The 18,023-nt window shown below is 40.8% G+C and overlaps 1 protein-coding gene and 1 long non-coding RNA gene across 3 annotated transcripts; both read left to right on the forward strand.

The window, feature by feature from the left end:
• The first annotated feature begins 541 nt into the window (after window positions 1–541).
• Window positions 542–12,241, forward strand: LOC123158644 (probable serine/threonine-protein kinase CA_C1728). Its single transcript, XM_044576555.1, has 12 exons — window positions 542–682; window positions 1,188–1,449; window positions 1,591–1,810; window positions 1,905–2,031; window positions 7,695–7,907; window positions 7,982–8,410; window positions 9,250–9,411; window positions 10,899–10,994; window positions 11,091–11,246; window positions 11,340–11,485; window positions 11,646–11,717; window positions 11,863–12,241. Exons 1-12 carry the CDS (start codon window positions 542–544, stop codon window positions 11,984–11,986), a joined length of 2,148 nt encoding a protein of 715 aa, XP_044432490.1. The 3' UTR covers window positions 11,987–12,241.
• Window positions 12,242–15,384: 3,143 nt separating this feature from the next.
• On the forward strand, window positions 15,385–17,814 carry LOC123162739 (uncharacterized). Of its 2 annotated transcripts, XR_006481452.1 has the most exons (6): window positions 15,385–15,516; window positions 15,614–15,944; window positions 16,040–16,264; window positions 16,913–17,124; window positions 17,222–17,301; window positions 17,469–17,814. It is a non-coding gene; the product is annotated as an uncharacterized lncRNA (long non-coding RNA). The 2 variants fall into 2 exon arrangements; XR_006481451.1 differs by having other exon boundaries at window positions 17,222–17,814.
• The last annotated feature ends 209 nt before the right edge of the window (window positions 17,815–18,023 follow it).

Here is an 18,023-nt window from a genome sequence, read left to right on the forward strand (position 1 = left end):
AGGCTCGTAAATATTGTATATCTAGGAAATGCATACATTAGCTGCATTTGGAATTAATTTTTGTGGCCGGCTTAGTGGAACAAGTAAAATCTCCACAACTAACTTGATTCCATGGTGAGTACATCAAAGGTCAGAAACCACCAGTAATAAGTCTTCGGTAGAGAGTTTTGGGCCTTGCACTAGGGTTTTCTACGGATTTTGCCCAGGACCTGCCTCGGCCCTTGATTGTGGGTGCATAAGCTTTAACATGATGCACACAAATAAACTTGAATGGATTTCTTCAAATGCATAAAATATGTAAAGCATAAACTCAGGCGCCCACTATTGCACTGCACATTTGCGTTTCCTTATTTCGTTGAAGATCATAAAAGGTAGAATACGGTTGCCTTAAATATTGGTCGGTGCATGAACGATTTACTATAGACAATTGTTCTAAAATTACCATATGCTGCCTTAAATAGCGCTGATCTGGAACAAACCTCTTTTTGCTAATGTTGATACTGAATATTGACAAACTGATTGCACATCAGATACATCATACATGGATCGTGAGGTCCTGGAGCGTATACTTGATGGAAGAGAGAAGCCGACAAATCTATCACTTGCACTTTTGAAGGATATCACAGAAAATTTCTCAGATGATCGAGAAATCGGTCACGGTGGATTTGCAACTGTTTATAAGGTAAATTGCTTTTTAACCATAAATTAGGCATATGATATCTAGAGATCGCACTTGGAATTGTTATATTGGCTTGAGCAGTCCTCGAGTTAGCAAAACTATGTTAATAATTGGTGTTGCCAACTAGTAAATACCATATATAGATGTTACATTCGTCTGCAAGATGCCAGTTGGTTCTAGCAGTATCTGGTATATATTGAAGTCAGACAACCGGGTATATTCTTTGTGTCGTATATTACGGAATTCTGTTCCTTGGATCGAAACATAGTATCCAACATTAATTCGGAAAATGGAACCGCCTTAAGGTTGTCATGGAGTTACAAACCTTTTTCCTAGCATATATGTGCATTTATGGTGGTGCAATAGTACTGTAACATTAGGTGTGCTCTCTCGGGAAAAAGGGGCTTCCGTCGGTTGCTGCGTCCCAAACTTCTGTATTATCTTTCTTGCACAGCATCTTCAAATTCAGCTAAACACTTTTTGAATGCTCACAAGAGAAGCTAAACAGGGAGTGCTTCGTAATGGGAACGTTGCTGTAAAGAGGATAAGGAACAGTCATTCAATCAATGAGACATTATTTTATCGAGAAGTTGACAGCCTGTTGAACATTAAACATAAAAACGTCGTACGCTTTCTTGGCTTCTGTGCTAGCACAGATCAGATAGCCATACAAATTGCAGGATCAAAACGACATATTTATGCTGAGGTAAGAGAAAGACTACTCTGTTTTGAGTATATCAGCAATGGAAGTCTACAAAAGTATGTTACTGGTACGTCATTCTTGCAACAAGCTCTTATCTTTATTTTCCACGATCAAGATGTGATATATACATTCATAATGCAATTTAGCGCATGCACAAATCAAATGATGAAAACTTTTATGACTCACTGCTACGTTCTGCATTATGTAGATGAATTAAGAGGACTGGAATGGAATACACGCTATGGAATAATTAGAGGAATCTGTGAAGGTTTGCATCATCTGCACACGGAGAAGCACATATATCATATGGATTTGAAACCTGGCAATATACTACTAGATAATGATATGGTGCCGAAAATCACAGATTTCGGTTTATCAAGACTTGATGAAAAGTCAAAAACCATGAGTGAATACCGTCTCGGATCACTGTAAGCTATGCATCAAACCAACATAATTTCTCGGCATCTTCTTTCACATTTTCTGATGATGTAATACATTGAAATGCCGACCTTTTTTTTGCAGAGGATATTGTGCTCCAGAGTACATATCTGAAGGAAATATGTCATTCAAATCAGACATGTACAGTTTGGGAAAAATAATCATCGAGCTAGTGACGGGAGGAAAGGAGATCCTCAATAATAGCAACACTGTAAGAGGGTTCTATCTCGCCATGCAGACAATATTTTTTGTAGAAATATCCTAACTTTCTACCTTGCATATTGGTTACCATTTTCTTAATAATCCTACTAAATTTGCATATTACGGTGTTGGATGGATTATCTAGTATAAGAACATATTTAGAATAAAAATATAAGCAACGTGATGGTCTTACTCGAAAAAAAGCACAGCACCGGAACGTAAACGCTTTAGCAGCTCGCCATATTGAGGTCCATATCACTCGTTCCACCGTTTTAAATCGGTGCCAACACATGTAGCTTCATATGGTGGCTAGAAACATTTATATTTCAGCCATGTGGCACCGGGATTAGTGCATGATTTGGGTCAGTCGTTTCTACATAGTCAAGTCAAATTTGAGGAACTAGGGTTGACACAAGATCCCGTCGGCGATGCACTGATGAGAATGATGATACGAGAGACAGATCTACGTAGGTTTAGGCCCCCAAGGTGGGTACCTTCCTTGAACATCATGTATCTTCTGGGGGTGATTGCAAGGATGTATGTGGACGGATGGCTAAAACACTAGATCCGCTAGAGCTTGACAGATGTTTCGTAACTTAAATTGTGATTGTCCTCTTGCATGGCCTCGGGCTTCTTATATGCATTTGTGTGTTTTCTTAAAATTTGGATCAAACAGACTTGCCACCGAGATCCTACCTATATCCCTTAATTGGCTAACCGTTTGTATTCCATGTGATTTCTTCCTTATCTGCATCTGAGTTCCTTTGCTGCTTAGCCTAAGAGGGTCTTTTAGGAAAACATGCACTCAAATGCAGTCGGGTCATTGTGTCTTTTACAAAAATATGTTATTCATATGAATAATGGTATCTTTGTCGAGAAGCCCCCCAAAATACTCAGAATGGTGTTGAACATGAGTATTGTCAAGTAGGTCAGAACTTCTCCGACCAAGCTTCTGAGAAGGTCGTCCCTAGACCTTACCGAGTAATTTGCATCGGATTTTTGGGTATCTTGTCTTGGTTTTACGAGTTTTTCCCCTTAAGATGTGCTTTAAGTAAAAACTCGCTTTCCCTCTCAGAATTCCCATCTCCTAGAAGATAAACTATCATCTTTTGTTCATTGATAGAGGAAGATATGCATGCGTTGCCCACTTTCCTAGAAATTTGTTTTGTTATTGTGATAATTTCGCATATGCTTGAAGCAAACTCCATCCGATCCAATCAAAATGATGATGACATGACCCATATGACATCTCTGAAAGATCTTGTTCACACCGTGTGTATTGATTCCTAGTTTCACGCACCCCACCTCTTACAATCTCTTTGTAAACCTTGGGGTTTCGGGCTTGAATAGGGTATTGATGGATGTAACCACACGGAGTTTTGATGCGGGGAATAGACCAAGGCATTACGGTTAATTCTTCATCTTGCCGCTGACTTATAAATGGGCATGACATGGGATGCCCAATGACACTTGGTCCTGCAATGACAAGCTTTCCATGTCAAGTAAGACCATTTCCAACGTCCACATACACTGAAGAAGGCCATGGCCTCCTAGCCTACAAGGGGCTCATCACGAGCAAGGATGTAGTCCCCTGGCGGGGGGGGGGGGGTACTGTAAGTGAGATTTTGCCTAAGGCCTCTTGTCGGAAGAACCGTTTCATTGATGTACCCCCTACTTAGAGGGATTCAACTTCCTCTGTCTGGCTTTTTTGGTGAGATGATTCGATTGCACGGCATAAACCATCAACCTCGATGTCGGCTCCAACTTCCTCTTTGCCCTCTACACACATGTGTGTGTCCTGGCTAGGGATTCGCCCTGACTATGAGCGCTAGAAGCCATTTCCCCCTCAACTACCTTATGCGGCGCCGCCTCCACCACCCCAAATCCATCTCGGTGGTCTCCCGCATCTCTATGGTTTTTATATGTTAGTCTAGTATTGTTAATAGTATTTTTGTATGCCGGTGTAGTAGTGTTAGTTCAAGTAATAGATTCTTCTTCTTGAATTCTTAAGGGTTTGAGTAAACGAGTGCCCAAGCGTGCAGGCTTGAAGTAAATAAAATGACCAAGCGTCCAATATGTGTTTTCCTTGGTTGCCGTATTTTTGGGAGAATGTGTAATGACCCAGATATGGTAGTATTTGAATCTCTATGGTCAATATGCTACTATCTGAACTGAATCTTAGTAGCTAGCACAAACAATACTTGATAAAATACCACAAAACAAATCACATGTAAGAATATAACGTAAACCCAGAGTGTTTATTACCTCATAGCCCACAGGCTAGTTCACATAGCAAAAAATAACAAATAAAACTACGGAGTCCCATCAACGCCACTGACAAAGTTGAGTATGGACATCATAACCCTACGTCGCATCTGTTACTCGTCATATAAAATCCTTGACATGATAAGTTGCAGTCATGCAGGTTAGTATATTGAGTGTACCGACAAGTCACACCCAAGTGAGACCTATCATCTATATGCAAGGATATGGCTAAAATGGAAAGCTCTAAATTTTATTTTGCATAAAGCCAATTTTATCCTACTATCAAAAGATTATTCAATCTCTGCATATAACATCTGGTTGAATTGGGCACCTCCAACTCAATCTATCACCTTAGTTGATGAAACCCACTTAAATTATTAAATGTGGCGAGACCACTCAACAATTGTGCATAAATGGGACACAACTAAGTACTTAGATTATACATTCTGCAGAGGTTCGCACACGTTCCCCACAAGGCTCTGTCTGAAAACTAAGACCAAGTCTTTCAGAAGAGTACCCATAGCCCCTGGTAGTCCCATCTCACCTACATAGCTACATCCATTAGTACCATCGAGCAAGTGTCACTACAATCTATTCAACTAAGCCAAAGTGTATAATGTCTGCTGCACACAGAAGCTACTAATAATGAAAAGGTGGTTGATCTTTTAAGCCTGGGCAAGGGGTCCACTTGTGTGCACTCTCATGGGTGGATATTTTTAATAGAACACATTCCCCATGATGTTAACAATATACTTTGCCACCATACATACCTATTCCGCCCTGGTAGTTCGCTAATTAAGTCAATCCTGATTACTACATTGTTGCTCACATCTTTCCACAAAATCACTTCACTAAATCCCCGTCTACTTTTGTCAACAAGTATTATCTACAACGATGGAGACAAGCATAAGAAAGCTCAGCCATACTCATTGAACTACTCTGGGATCATACTGAATATTTATCATACATATTCCTACTCATGCATACTACTCAAAAGGTACTAAATGCATACAAAAATATAGGTTCATGGGCATGAACAAGAGATGCAACTGGCCATGCTGGTCTTCACTTGTAGTAGTATAAGCCTGATATTATTCTATTTTCGCTCTCTAATCAATCTAACGTGAGCAAATAACATCCAGTAAACAATCATGCCATATCGAAGAATTCAAAAGAACACAAGAAAAAATATGGCATGGTGCAAAAAACAACATAATTTAAATGTTATATGTCTTATGCATCCTTATAGTGCTTTAGAATGGCAGGAGAGAGAATTAACTCAAAAGAGTTAATAGTCTTAAAGATATGGTTGAAACTTCATATTTTAATTGAATCAGAACTCCTTTCGGTATAGATACGTAGCTTTTCAACCTATAACAACAATATAGATGATCACGAGAGGACACAATGGAAGAAAATAATTTTTCACCGGAAAAGTCAGACGTTGAGCCTCCGGATGGATACACGGTTGAAAAACTTATGAATATTCCCAAAATGTATGAATATTTAAAAATTCGAGTAAAGTTTTAGAGCAACCAAAATTCCATGGAGGCATTTTGGGGAAGTCTTTTTATTCCCTCTCTTTTAAAATATACAAATAAACTCCTAAAAGCTACAGATTTCATTTGAATTCAAATAGGATCTTAGTAAAATAATAACAATTATTTAATTAATTAGAATCCTAAAATAGCTTCAGATTTCAATGAAATCAAATAATATGTAAGCAAAACAACATTATTTTTAATTAATTATAATTCCAAATTTTAATAAACTCTATTTTGGGGATTATAAATATTCTCTAAAATTTAATTTAGGGTTCAGAATAATTCCCAGAATTTTTTAACTTCCAAATAAATAACCCAATAATATTAAAAAACAAATTCTATATATTGAGGAAGTCATATTATCCTCTCTCGTTTAATTTCCTTTGATTTCAAAATGTATGAATGTTTCAAAACTTAATTAAAAATTCCAAAGCAGCCAAAATTCAATTGGGGCATCTTGGGGAAGTCCTTTTATTCCCACTCTATTTAAATATTCAAATAAACTCCCAAATGTTTGATATTTCACTCAAATTCAAATAAGATCTAAGTAAAACAATCATTATTATTTAATTAATTAACATCCCAAAATAGCTTCACGTTCACTCAAAATCAAATGAGATCTAAGTAAAACAATTATTATTATTTAATTAATAGTGCCTCCACCAAACGAAGAACATACCAGGCCCATATATTGGCCCCCATGCCACACACAGCTCCCACTACCATCTTTGTTGCTTGTCGTCGACCACAATCACGTTTGTCTTCACTTCCACACACTACACTACCTAACTAGTGGTTGGGGCGCCACCCTGTGGCGCCACTTGAGAGAAAGCTGTGTGCATGTTTTCATTTAAAAAAAAACATAAAGTCCTCCGTCTAAAAAAACTTCTCAGAAAAAATATCCTCACCTTCATCTAAAAAAAGTAAAAAGGAAAAAAATACCACCGCAGCCTATCAGTGAGTGCAACTTTGCATAACCCTCCATTTAAAAAATACCAGAGGTCCTCGCCTCCATCGAAAAAGAAAAAGAAATACATTTAAAAATAATCCACACCTTTATCTAAACAAAATTTCAAAAGAATTCTCACCGCGGCCAACCAATTTGCGCCATGTGGCATAGCTGGTTGGCCACTCTTCACACATAGCTTAATAGGTTTAATTCCTCCCTAGCCGCCGCACGTACAAACATCTCTGTCCCGTCACGAACACAAATTCATCCATCCACACACTCCTGCCACCACCACCATCACCAACAACATGTGCGCACTGCTACCAGCCTACCACTGCCACCGCGGGCTCCCCATTTCTCCTGAAAAGTAACCACCCCTGCCACAGCAAGTATCGCCACCAGATGGCCACCCAGCACCGCACCAAGAGGACCAAGTATCGTTGCACCTTCATCAAAGGCTACATACAACCATATTTGCACTAGATATATTCACGTAATTCCTATAAACAAAGTAGTTTGCATAAGATTAAAAACATAGGTTGGATTAAACACAAAAGTAGGTTATATAGAATCAACAATATCCGGAAGAAGAATAAGTACCCACACCTTCACTACGTGCATGCAACGAGAAAATCCATCCATATGGTCATTCACATTTATCTCTATGATTTTTTTATGTATCAAGCCTTTTCATCTCTCTTGAAGCAAAAAAGAACACATGCGATGCTCGATTTGGGAAAAGATATTGGAGCTTATGTGCTTGATGATAGACTTTTTTGCATCGATCCTAGGCATCTAGCACCTGCATCTAACTATGGGTTTTGTGGTACGAGTCATTATGTCCCATCACTTTTGAGGTTATTTTTTAAAACTCTTTGATTTATTCTATTTATGCCATATTCTGTGGGATGACAGGTACTTAGGAGATGGAGGCACAGATGGAAAAAGTCAGGAAAGGAAACACCACTGGTTTACCAACAAGTAGCAAAATGCATCGAAATTGGGTTACTCTGCCAAGAACGTGAACCATCCAAGCGGCCCTTTATATGGGATATAATAAATGATATCAGCCACATGGAAGTTGTAAACGAGGAAATCAACAATGCCAATGAATATACATTTGGGAAGGTAAACCCTTGAATGTCCCTGGCCAAGCATCTTTATCGTACTGAATACATATATGTCCTGCACTTCTCTTGCAGATAAGCTCTTGCCTGGAGGAGGATGATATGCTTGGAATTGAGCCACTCAAACTACATTTCCCTTTTGCCCTTAACAAACAGATGTCCTGCGAGATTCAACTAACCAATGAGACGGACTCTTACATTGCCTTCAATGTCCAAAATATGAGCCCCAAGTCATACAACACACAACCGCAGAAAGACATTATGCCACCACGATCCAAGTGTAACATTGAAATAACACTGCAGGCGCAAGGCAATGTGCTGATAGATATGCAGCATGCCAATGAGTTTGTTGTGTGGAGCACCAAAGTGAATGATGGTATTGCATTTGAGGATATTACTAAAAGCATGTTCATCAAAGAGACAATCAATGTGGTTGATGAGGTGAATTTGGATGTGGTTTTTGATGTAAGTGAGCCACAAGAAGCAAGTGACAAAATCAGTGAGGTGAGTTGTCTAAGAATACTAACTTGCAAAGCTTTGCATTTAGTTAGCGTTGAGCACACATGATCATTCATTGTAGTTATAGAGCTGAATTAATAAACATCTCGATCAAATTGATTCTTCAGTCAATTATTTTAATACCACAATATAGCCAATAGTACTATTATATGTAGATTAGATTAGCTTACACTTCTTTCCTTTTTCAAGAAGTATTAAATCAATAGGAATAAATTTAACTCTTGCTCACAAATCACAAGTCAGAATTTTGTTTGTTGATATGTCTCACCAGTTGTGTGTGTGTGTGTGTGTGTGTGTGTGTGTGTGTGTGTGTGTGTGTGCATCAACACATGATACAACCACTAGGATCGCTAATCTAAAAAATAAAACTTTTTGCAATGCTTTGTCTAGTTAATTATCAGCCGATACAAATGAAACCTGTGTGTAATGGATAATGGTGCAAGTAAGAGCAAACAATGTCAGAAAAGTAATGAAGACAAATGAAAGGGAAACTATGGCTTTCGGGGTCCAATATTTCGAGTAATTTTTTTTGTTCAGTGGGGATATGTGAACTAGTATTGGTTACCAGGGGTGTAAGACCCCTTGCATACTGCACACAGCCACCCAAAGGCATTATCATGCCACGATCCAAGTGTAATGTTGGAATAACATTGCAACCGCAGCGCAATGCCCTCACAGATCGTGCCAATGAATCTACTGTGGGGATATGTGAACTAGTATTGGTTACCAGGGGTGTAAGACCCCTTGCATACTGCACACAGCCACCCAAAGGCATTATCATGCCACGATCCAAGTGTAATGTTGGAATAACATTGCAACCGCAGGGCAATGCCCTCACAGATCGTGCCAATGAATCTACTGTGTGGAGCACCAAAGTGATGATTGATGGCCTTGCAATTGAGGATATAACTACAAACAAGCTCATTAAAGAGGCAGACACCATGGTTGATGAGGTGCACTTGGATGTGGTTTTTGATGCCAATGAGGTGCATTTGGATGTGGTTTTTGATGCCAATGAGGTGCGTCATTCTAAGAATATTAACTTACACAACTTTGTCTATCTAATTAGTGGTCGTGCAAATGATCTTTGATTGTAGTTGGAATGCCAAATTAACACACTTCTAGATCAAATTATTTTTTAGTTATTTTAGTACGTCCATATAATCACAGTAGTCCCCTTATATTTATAGGGTCAGACTATTCATCACCCAGGGTGAAGAATAGTTATTGTTCACCCCCTCTATTTTTACATCACTGCACCATATTTTTACTTCTCATAATTTTTCCTGATGTCGATAGTCAAACGAGAATGTAAGAATATATATATCTGTTGTAAAAAAATACTTTTTATTATGTAATATTACGAACAGAAAATATAGTAACATAATTTTGTGGTCTTGTGACTTATATTTTGATTTTCTTGTACCGATGCTTTAGTGAATTGTACTGATGCTTCCTTTTGTTTTTCTTCTTTGATGAACTAACAACGCAGCAGACAATGCCACCTTTAATACAGGTATTGGTTTTGGGGTTTTCATTTTTCCTCTCTTCCCAGATCCTCCATCTTGGGGGTGGTTTCTCAAATGTTCACATGAATTTTGCTTGGTCAGATCATAGATGATACAGCTGGGAAAATCTATTGCATAGATGCACATCAGAAAGAGCCGTTGTAAGAGCATAGAATAATATAGACATTTGAATATTAAACCTCTTTTTCAAGTGAATGCACTAGCTGCGATTATCCTGCATTTAATACCTTCTTATCATACAGGATTATAGTGGGTACCTCACTTGGGAATGTTAAGACATGGAACTATAACACACAGGCAAGTTACTGTATTGCTTTGGTAGTTACTAATTAATATAAAGAAAGAAATTTATTACCTCATGCCCTCTGTACAAAAAAGATGCTCGCAGCCCAAGCATTTTTTATTTTATTCATAAGAGCATATACAGTTTCTTTTGATTGCCAAATACCAGGAAAAGCCTATCTTTGGTGATGGTAGATTGCAAATGTTTTTACCCACTGTTTTCTCATGGCAGTATTCCAGCCGTTATTGAGTGTGTATTTAGGTCATATTTGCTTATATTGGACTAACAATTTAGTCAGATGTGTTTACTGGCAGAAAGTGGCCGGTTTGACTAAGGTCTCAGCAGAACCTGGCAAGCACTCTGACTTGTTTGTCAACATAAGTTTCTTCCACCATATGTACACTGATATGCTAATAAGATGATCGTTCTCACTGCAGTTACGGATGTTAAGTTCATTGCACGAAAGGGATGGTTTGTGGCAGTGTCATCTGATTGTGTCGTCCATGTGTACAACTACGAAAAGAAAATGCGAAAAGTCACAAGTTTCAGAGCTCTGGGTCGTGCAGACGTTTGGTGTACATTAGCCGTTCATCCAACCCAGCCGTATGTGCTGTCAGGATGTGCTACCGAAATAAAGCTTTGGGACCGTAATTGCATACAGACATTTGAAGAGCACTCGGCTGCTATTATGGCCCTGAAATTTAACCCGGCGGACACCAACAGTTTTGCAAGTGCTTCGCATGATACTACAATAAAGGTTTTGCTTTCTCTCTCTTATTTCTTTGCTAAGCAATCTTTGATTCAATGATGAAGGTGGAGTATGTTTATTTTTCTACTATACCTTGACTGGAAGCTCTTATATATGGTTGGTGTTCAGGTTTGGAGTCTCGATTCTCCCAAATCCAAGTATACTCTTTTTGGGCATAGGCATGTAGTGAACTTCCTGGATTTCTTCACGCGTGAGGGTCAGCAGTATTTGATTAGTGGCTCCTGGGATGCGACTGCGAAGGTCGGCTATCATGTTGGAAAGTACATTAATACAACATGCATCTAACATTTCTAATATATCTGTGCCTTGTTTCTTTTTTCTTTTTCAAATCAGATATGGGACATGGACAAGAAGGAGTGCGTTCATACACTTGAACATGAGTCTGCAGTTTTTCAGGTCGTTTCCCATCCCAATCTTCCAGTTCTAATTACAGGTACAAAGGATGGTGATGTTCACGCGTGGAGCTCAAATGATTTCAGGTAACCACTAGAGTATGTCCTTACACACACACACACACACACACACACACCTTGAGAACATGGCACCTCTACATGACATTGCACGCGCGCGCACACACACACACACACATGCCGGTTAGCCTCTATAATGGCAAATTACTGAGTGCTTCATATTTTCCAGGCTCAAGAGAATACATAACTTTCATGACAGTGGATGGGTTGTGGGTCTCGCATGTTTGGTGGGATCAGGAAGGTAATCAATATTTCTAGTTCTTATTAATTTTCTTACTTCCCCTTCGTAGCATGCTTAGCTATATAGATGGTGTGGTCATTTACATCCTTTTCGTTTCCTATGATTATAGATTAGTAAAATCATGTGTTCTTTTATCTATCTACAGGCTTGTAGTTGCACACAAAACTGGAGTGTCGTTGATGGAAATTCGTGATGAAGAAGAACAAGGTGGTAGCACAGGCAGCAATGATAATTCTTTATCAGCGACAAATTTGGACATCCAAAGCTAGTACCACTTTGGAGTATAACTCATTTTTCTCGAAGTGATACATATGGCACGTCTACGTAGTTGACCATCATGTCCAGCATCATGAATTCCTAGATCTGGAATTTGAACGATTGCTTTTTGGAGATGAAAAGTGTCGCTCGGAGCTCAACAACCAGCCAACTCTCTCATAGAGGTGGGCATTATCTAGATTGTGTGTAGAAGATGATGATTTCATGAAGATTAGTTATTTTTGCTCGAGAGTGAAGGGGCATATACATTTGCTTGAAAATGGTCTAGGTGATGACTTCTGAATGAAGAGATGCGCTATAAAGTAACAATCTCATGGTTGGGGAACCGATCCATCTATGTATTATACCATAGATTAAAGGTAATTTACGTGTTAATCAGAAAAAAGAGAATTTATGGGTTAACCAGAAAAAAGAGAATTTACGAGTCAATCCGAGCCATCTAGCTATTAACAGTAAGAGGATATTAGAACGAGGCTTGATCTCTCGAGACACAAGTAGGTGACACAAGGATTATACAGGTTCAAACCCCTCTTCGGTGGAGGTAAAAGCCCTATTCATGTTCTCACGTAGAGATGTTTCTTGCGTATGGATTTGCGCAGTGGCGGAGACAGGCCCCAGGCAGCCTGCCTGGGGCGTGATGGTTGTTTGCTTCGTTGACTGTAGCGATTATTGTACATATAATGCTACGGTAAGCTACAGTGAAAGAAGCCTGCCTGGGTCGGCCTGGAGCTTGCCTAATTCCTGGCGCCGCCGCTGGATTTGCGAATACAAAGGTTTCTGAACCTGTAACTGGACACCAGGGGTAGGCTATATATAGAGTTCGCTATACCCCTGGGCTGCTGCTATTTACGTTACAGGTGAGATAAAAGAGAAATAATCCACGTCAACTATACCAAAGATAATGGACGTTCTAAATGCTATTGGTATTGGTAACACCAGGCTTCAATGCTGAGTGGACGTCTCCATTAATGCTTCGGGCCGTTGGGCTCCTCTTACTCCGAGTGAAGGACGTCCTTGAGTGCCGAGTGAAGTAATCCTCCTGCGGGTGCTCATACCGAGTGATCAAACCCCCATGTTGTTGCCTATGGGCTTGGGCCTCCATGGTCCCTGGGTTTTATGTCTCCATGGCCCTACCCCGTGGAGGATGACCTCGTCCTTAGCCTCCAAATCCGCCAGGATCTTGACATGAAAATCGAGTAGTTCACTGGATTGCTAGACCTTCACGGGAATCTGAATCCCAATTAATTGTTAGATTTTGATGAGCAGCAGCTTTGATCGGAAGAGATCCTGATGGTTTCTAAAGAGCAAAACATTTACGGCTTCAAGTATCATGAACAAGTTTTTAGGAAAAGTTTGGTGATCTCAATCATCTCTCGGGAGAGGCTGACTAGTGATCCAACTAAAGATGTATTATAAAATCCGAGCGATGATTATGGTGTTTGGTCTAATTCTCCAAGAGAGATGCCAATCATTATCCAAGAGGAACACCAATTTATCATCCACCACGGACCCAAACTTGCGGTTTCAATACTTAGGCTCCTAGATAGAAAAAGGACCAAACCATGTTGTACAAGGCAGTGAATTCACTCCTTGTTCAAGTGTTCCTGAGTGATATGGCAATCTAATAGAATGGATCATCGATTTACTTCCTTGTAGAATTGATCTGCGTAGAGTGAATGCTCACTCGGTTTTATCTTAACACAAGTACTATAGAAAATTTAGTTTAAGATTCTCTCAATCGGGATTAAAATTTCATCTGATTGGAAGTGAACTGTCTAATGGTTTCTCTGAACTAATCAGAGTGTATCTTTTGTGTGCTGCCAAAAGATTTCAATGAGATTTGATGGGACAGTTTTGCAGGCGAACTCCTTGGTTCCCGCAATTGACCTTTTTTGACTTATGAGAACAAATGTTTATTTAGAGAAACATGGGGAGGGTGCCTCGGTTACCGTGCATGGATTTCTTCACTAGCCAAAGTTTTCACCCTTTCCTTGAACACATGTCCAGCTGATTGAGCCATGAAACAGTTGTGATTGAGTGACGGTTTCTAGTCCCTCGCTATATATAAAGATACAAAGGGGAAATCCTGCCATTCTCCCCAATCCTTCCTCTCACAGAGAACCCGCTACTGCACCCATCTCTTCCTTGTGAATCTACCCACCGCTTCCTCGGCCGTCTCTATAGCCGATGATCAGACGGGCAAGTTGGAGCAAAATAAGAAAAGGAAGACCATGACTGCCACCGTCGAAATCCCGCCTGACTTGAAGCAGGGTAACTGGTTGTCGTCGATAGTGATGTAGCAGGCGCTCTCCAAGCTCGTTGTCGATGGAATGCTGCTAACGAAGGGATGGAGGATCCTTGATGCCTAGAGACGAAGCCAACCGCACAACTCAATGAACGGGCACTCCTTATCTCCCATCTTGAGAGAGGATTTTATATGCCACCACATCCTTTCTTTCGAGCATTCCTTAGTTTTCATGATGCGCAAATCCACCATTTGGCCCCCATTCCATAGCTTGTCTTTCCTGTTTCGTGACCCGCTGCAAGAACTTTCTCGTTACAGATCCACATTGGGCTTTGTGGAAACATACCTTTAGTTCTTGAACCCAGAGCGTGAAGAAGGAAAATCATGATGCTCCGCCTACCAACTTAACCCAACTATACGGGAGTTAGGATTGCAAGTAAAAAAATACAGCGACTTATTTTGATATGAAGTGGCCCGATACTTTGAAAAGGGTGGAAATCAGGTTGATTTTATTGTAATGACATACACGTGCCTGATGATAGCATTGGACTGCCTCCCTACACCCGTAACCGAGTCATGTATAAGTCTTGGTAGAATCCAAGGCTCACGAGGGGTGAAAAAAATATAGAAATCTTGACCACCAGTCCACCACCATGATCGGCCTCAAGGACCAGGGATTGGAGGGGAATGATCTCATGGCCGACTGGGTGAGCCGCCATATTCAGCCGCTAAAATTCCGAGGCAAGTGTATGTAGTATGCACACCTATGAGGGGATCAATGGCTCCATCCAAGTGAACTTTCAAGAACTGTCTCAAGAAAAAATTGAACAGAATATGAGGTACATAACGGACGCGGAGTAATTGATCCCGAGCACACAGGCTCTCGGAATCTGTCACGCTCCATATGTCGTCGCGATTCGCGTTACCTCACACACGTGACCAAGGCCGGGCCCAGCAGAGGACGTGGCAGAGATAAAGAAAAGGAGGAATCCCCTGGGCGGTGGGGCAGAACGGGATTTCCGTTTCAGGCTGTGGCCGATCGGCGTCAGAGCCGTGGCTCGAGTCCGCAGCCAATTCCTGATCCGTGGATCAGTGTCCGTTAACGACGTCAATGGGCTGGAGTAAATGAAGAAATGGGTAGGTGGATATGGTGGCTCCTTCCTCTCGCACCTGTCGGTTGGGTTCTATCGGGGCGGCTCGGTAGCGATAGCAGCAGTTCTAGGGTTCGAGAATCTCTGCTCCGGCATGCATGGAGTTCTTGACGCAGCCGTTCAACAGGTGCGAAATCTGCCCGTGTCTGCTCTTTCTGGTCTGCGATTTGGTTTTGCTAAAGTGGGGGATCTAAATCTTGAGCGCTCGCTGTGTGTGTGTGCAGTAGAACTCCGATTGAAGAGGTGACTGACAGCGATTTACCAATGGAACCGCTGCATCACCCTGTTAGATCGCCGCCCGGCGCTGAAGTGGCAGCTGCGAGTGCTTCAAGTGGCGGGGCGCAGATCTGTTCGTGGATCAGAATTGCTGCTTGCGGGCGACGCCCGCAGTTGTTGCAGTTATTGCGGCTGTGAATGGGCACGAGCGACTATCTCCTACCTCTTCTCCTTGGATCTTGCATTATTGAAAAAACGCGAGCCGGTGGAGAAAGTTCTTTCTAGAAGGCGAGTGGCAGATCCGGCAACTATGGAGTTCTTGATGCAGCCGATAAATAGGTATGGATCTGTTCGCCCTTGATGATTGTTCGTTAATTTCTAGACTTATGATTCGCATTAGATCTGATTAGTCTGCGGGCTACTTGGTGGAGCAGCACAACTCTGCTCGAGGTCAACCAGAACAACATCCCCATGAGTCCCCTTCATTACCCTGTGATGACGCCGCCGCTGGTCGAGGTGTTGGCCCTGACGGCTTCAAGTGCAGATGCGCAGCTTTGTGCTCCGGAAGCTGCTCCAGGTGCAGGCAGTGCAGAGAAGCCTCAAGGTCCAGGGAACTCCATAGAACATGTTGACCCGAAAACTCCTGGCTCAACTAAAAGGTATGAAGTTATGGATTGAGATAATTTTAATTTCCGTCTTAGCACTGAGTTGAAATAATGTCATTTGGTAAAAAATGTAAGTACGTATGATAGAAGTAATTTGAATGGATATGGAGTGATTTTAGTGAATATTCTGTGGACTACTGAATTTTGTAGTTTGGGTAGTTTGTCATGAAAAAAATTGTATTGTAAACAACTTTGTGCTTAATTGTTAGCGAACCAGAATGAAAAAATGTACGCCAAAATTGAGCCTGGTAAAAAATTGAATTCATTCCTGTTAGGATCTGCACTGGCTGCTCAATATGTCAGGCTATACAAACTGAAGAACCATGCATATATGACACAATTTTATGAGATATGGCACAAGTGGACGAAGTCTTACTTCACATGTGTGTTTTGTGCTAAGATGACCAGTACGCAGTGGAGTGAGAGCGCTAACCATAAGCTGAAATTTTTTGTGTCTCCAAGCTGTCCCATGCATGTGTTTGTGAGGAAATACATGAGACTGATGTTTGATAGGGAGTCTGAGGAAAATTATAAGGAGAACCGAACAAAAATTACAAGATACTTACTAGAAAATAGGAAAAGTTTTTTTTTCTAAATAATGACAAGTAGTTGTCTGACAACGTCAAATCGCTGATTTTGCAGGGGAGGCCACTTATGCGAGCAAGCATGGCAACCGAAAGACATGCTGGCAAGATATATACCAGAGCTATGTTTGGGCAATTCGGCCATATACTACAAGAGTGTGGTGCATACCAGATGGAGGAGATTGAAATAGGTAAAACATATGTTGCTAATTTGAATGTGAATGCAGGCAGTTTGCCCACATGGGGTTGCTATGCAGCCATGTACTGAAGGTAGTCCTGAACTGTTAATTATGCAATTAAGATTTATGTGAAAATTGTTCATGATTGCTCTTGAATCATTTGATGAGTGCAGACTGATTCGATGCAGGTACAAAAATCCCAAAGAAGCATATAGTAAAAAGATGGACAAGAGATGCACGGGATATCCTCCCGCCTAACCTGACACAGGTACCAGCTGAGGGACCATGCTCAACAAAACCCATTTAGTTACAGGCATTTTAATATGTATATGCATGTGATGGAGCTTGTGCGCATGGGGGACAGCAGTGTGAAAGCATATGAGCATCTAATCTCCTTGTTCAAGAAATATGCTGCTGAAATGAAGCCATCTACAGAGATTGGGAGGCCTACCACAAGTAGCGAGAAGGCGCCGTACGAAGGTTTAAGTAAGGCACAAAATTCTGCAATATATGTCGGAGACTCGGAGGCAAGGGCACAAATGAACAACCTGCCCTGATCAGGCAGATGTTCCGAAGCAGCCTCGTAAGCCAGCCAGATGCAAAAAACTGTGGTGTTGAAGGTCGCCGCAGGAACAACTGTCACATAGCAGCTGAACTAGGACTCAAATAATTGATCCGAGTGATCAAGCTTTCCGGTTGTAGAACTATGTTAGACAGATGATACTAAGTTGTGTGGTTCCTGTAAAAAAAATCTTGAGCCTAGATGAACATAACATGTGTGTTAGCAGAGTACCAAAAGAATAATTTCAATTCTAGCATGCTAGATAGGACATTTTCAGACTTAAAAATATTGCTTGCTGTTGCTGATGCTGTCGTTCTTTAACGAGAAAAACAATGGTTTCTTTAGGATGACTACATGTAGGGTAGTGATCTTCAGGTGGTGATGATACCCTGTTTCCGAATTACTAGTGTTTGATTCACTGTCTATAT

Source organism: Triticum aestivum, chromosome 7B (genome assembly GCF_018294505.1).
Source record: "Triticum aestivum cultivar Chinese Spring chromosome 7B, IWGSC CS RefSeq v2.1, whole genome shotgun sequence".
In the NCBI taxonomy this organism is placed as follows: domain Eukaryota; kingdom Viridiplantae; phylum Streptophyta; class Magnoliopsida; order Poales; family Poaceae; genus Triticum; species Triticum aestivum.